The 3,014-nt window shown below is 33.8% G+C and overlaps 1 protein-coding gene across 1 annotated transcript; it reads left to right on the top strand.

Annotated features, from left to right (window-relative positions):
- The first annotated feature begins 272 nt into the window (after positions 1-272).
- Positions 273-3,005, top strand: LOC110459484 (OTU domain-containing protein 6B-like). The gene is made up of 3 exons (XM_021511764.1): positions 273-512; positions 1,292-1,658; positions 2,475-3,005. Exons 1-3 carry the CDS (start codon positions 288-290, stop codon positions 2,795-2,797), a joined length of 915 nt encoding a protein of 304 aa, XP_021367439.1. The 5' UTR covers positions 273-287; the 3' UTR covers positions 2,798-3,005.
- Positions 3,006-3,014: the final 9 nt, after the last annotated feature.

Below are 3,014 nucleotides of genomic sequence, written 5' to 3'. Positions count from 1 at the left end.
ATGCAGATCTTATTTCAATGTAAGAACTTATATAACACTATATGGCATTCAACGGGCGTATATTGTTCTGCCCTGCGGTACTCTTGTTCAGTATTGATTTTGCTTTAAATTAAAGATAAAATAAAACTAAACTGACGAACTATAACACTTCTCTACTATGTCTCATGTCACTGTTGAATGAACTGTGATTTTTAATATGTACATGTAAATTTTTGTCCAGGCTTTTGTAAATTTTTACATCCTTATCTTATGATTTTATTTTCTAGGTGTGATTTTAGTACAGCAGTATGTCTGATACTGAGGATGTAGAGGAAGTCTTGTCTAGAAAGCACAAAAAAGAATGTAAAGATCTACAAGCACAAATACAAAAACTAAAACACTCAGTTCCTAAAGGAGACAAGAAAAGGAAGAAAGAAGTGACAGAGCAGATTGCCAAACTAGAACATGATCTAGATGAGAGACAAGAGGCAGAACTACAAGAACTGAAGGAAACAACAGCTGATGTTGCAAATGTGAGCCATTTTTCATCATGAGATGTTTAAAGCACTCATCGCCTCTATTTGATTGATATATAGTATGCGTCCCTGTTCAAGGACAGTGTCTTTTATTATACACTGTACTTTGGTATTACATATATTGGAAAACTACAATTACAAATGAAAACTAACATGTTTTTTACTGTAATTTTACTCACAAACATTATTTGGTAGATATAGATGATGTTTATACAATAAAGTGACTTTTTGATATATCCATACTGCAACGATTTGTAAGCAAAAGATTTGGCATTATTAGGGATTTAGATATATATGGAGGAAGACGTAAATAGAGACTGGAAAAAATTAAGAGACATATGGCATTTAATACAGCACATGGCAAATGAAGTAGATTTGTTTCTGATTTACATCCTATAAACAACCAGCTAAAACGTGCCAGGTGGAAAACCAGATAGCCCAGAGAAAAAACACCGACCTGTGGTCTGCACCTGGCGACTGCCCAATGTAGGCATTGAACCTACAACCCACTGGTAAAAGGCTCATGGTCGTAGACGGTTGGACGCCTTAACCACTTTGCCACCCCTTGCCAATGAAGTATACAATTTTATGTTAATTATTAAAATGGACAACAAAATCATTTAAAAAGGTGACAAAGGATATTAGTATATTTGTATATTTTGTACACGAAAATCCACACCTGCAAAAAATAACCGTTAAATCATTGCCTAATTAGCCCTATAATATAATGGTAAATTAATTCATATTTTTTATTTTTTGTACATGTATGATTTTAGGTAGCTGAACGCCTTGAAGAATTGGACACAAAAAATGATGACTCTACATCCGACAACACTGTGGGTGCAGCCTCTGGACAGGAGGAGAAAAAATTATCCAAGGCACAGAAAAGACGTAATAAGAAATTGGAAAAGGATCGTGAACGAGAAGAAGAAATTAAACAGCAGGACATTCAGAACCTTTCGGGTGCAAGACATATAGAACTGCAAAAAATCAAAGAAGCTCTTAAACATCAAAACCTGCAAATATTTGAGATCAAATCTGACGGAAACTGTTTGTATAATGCTGTGAATCACCAGCTGGAAAAGATCAGAAAGGTGTCTTCGAACGAGGCCCTACGTGGTCAGGTTGCAAGATACATGAAAGGTACACAAGTTATGATTATGATAAAATTTTAAAAATGAATTTGTTGAACGAAATTTTACTTACCTGGTAATCAATTGTTTTAAAACTATTTTCATCACTTTTCATGTAAAATTAATTGCATCTTTGTGTTTTGCAGATTTTGGCCTAATTAACCTTATTATAGAAAGCAAATCTTTTATTTTATTTTAAAAGATACATCTTTAATACTTACATTAATGTCAGGAGGCATCATTGATAGAAATATGCATTTATATAAAAAATTGAAAGATTTATGATACGTTAATAATTCACTGATCAGAAATTAGTACATCACATGATAAATTCTTGCATATAAGTGATTGTGAAAATTAGGATCATTTGAAAAAAGGTAGAAAAACACTACTCTATTATTTGAATAACCGCATGAGAGTTATAAAAAGATATTTCTTGCCTGGATATGGTCACTATCACTCTGCAGACAGCCGCTAAATATCTAGCAATGTTTTTCCAATTTCCAAATTTCCAAAAAAATACAAATACTGTTTTGTTTGTATTCACAAGGGCAAGATGTTATTTAAGGACTAGGTAGGAATGATTGTTTGTATTGCCTAAAACTATTGAAAAGGGAGGTAATCCAATTATTTTCAGACCTTCTCTACTCTTTGAATCCAGCATCAGTTTGCATGGTGTCACGAATTATCCTTCCTATCAAGTATAGAGCTTGTATCTTTTTGACTATTTCATTTTTTTTAATCCAGTAAAATATTCCCTCTTAATGTAAAAAAAATCATCAAAAAATACTTTTAATACCTGTTTGATGTGTTTTTGTTCTTCCAGAAAACAGGGATGATTTCCTGCCATTTCTAACCAAAGATAATGGAGACATGTTCACCGAGGAAGACTTTGAGAAATACTGTCAGGACACAGCTCACACAACTGCATGGGGAGGTCAACTAGAGGTTAGAGCCCTGTCACATACACTCAAACAGCCAATCAAAGTCGTGCAATCAGAGGGCGCACCAGTCATTGTCGGCGAGGAGTTTGAGAATGACGACCAGCCAACTATCATTGTGTGCTACTTAAGACATGCGTTTGGTTTAGGTGAACATTACAATTCTGTTGAGGACTACAAACGGGATGAAGATGATGAATTCTCTTGATGAAATTTAATATTATTTTAGAGATAACAATGAATAAGTCTCGTTAATGCAGCCACTGTTTGTCGGACTATCAAACAATGTATTGGAAGACAAATATTTTCAATTTTTCTATTTTTTACTTGGTGCTTTCAGTGCTAGTGCCAGCCTTTTTAAAAGTAAGTTGGGTCCAGGAATACATTAGTATTCATATCAGTGTTCTCCTTAACCCTAAATAAGG

The sequence above is a fragment of the Mizuhopecten yessoensis genome, unplaced genomic scaffold (assembly GCF_002113885.1).
Source record: "Mizuhopecten yessoensis strain PY_sf001 unplaced genomic scaffold, ASM211388v2 scaffold10087, whole genome shotgun sequence".
NCBI lineage: Eukaryota > Metazoa > Mollusca > Bivalvia > Pectinida > Pectinidae > Mizuhopecten > Mizuhopecten yessoensis.
This window is presented reverse-complemented; position numbering and strand designations above follow the sequence as displayed.

Excerpts from the sequence above, each read along its gene's own strand:
- LOC110459484 (XM_021511764.1), top strand. The coding sequence starts at position 288 with ATGTCTGATACTGAGGATGTAGAGGAAGTCTTGTCTAGAAAGCACAAA. Across the intron at positions 513-1,291 it reads CAACAGCTGATGTTGCAAAT|GTAGCTGAACGCCTTGAAGA; the intron begins GTGAGCCATTTT and ends GTATGATTTTAG. Across the intron at positions 1,659-2,474 it reads GGTTGCAAGATACATGAAAG|AAAACAGGGATGATTTCCTG; the intron begins GTACACAAGTTA and ends TTGTTCTTCCAG.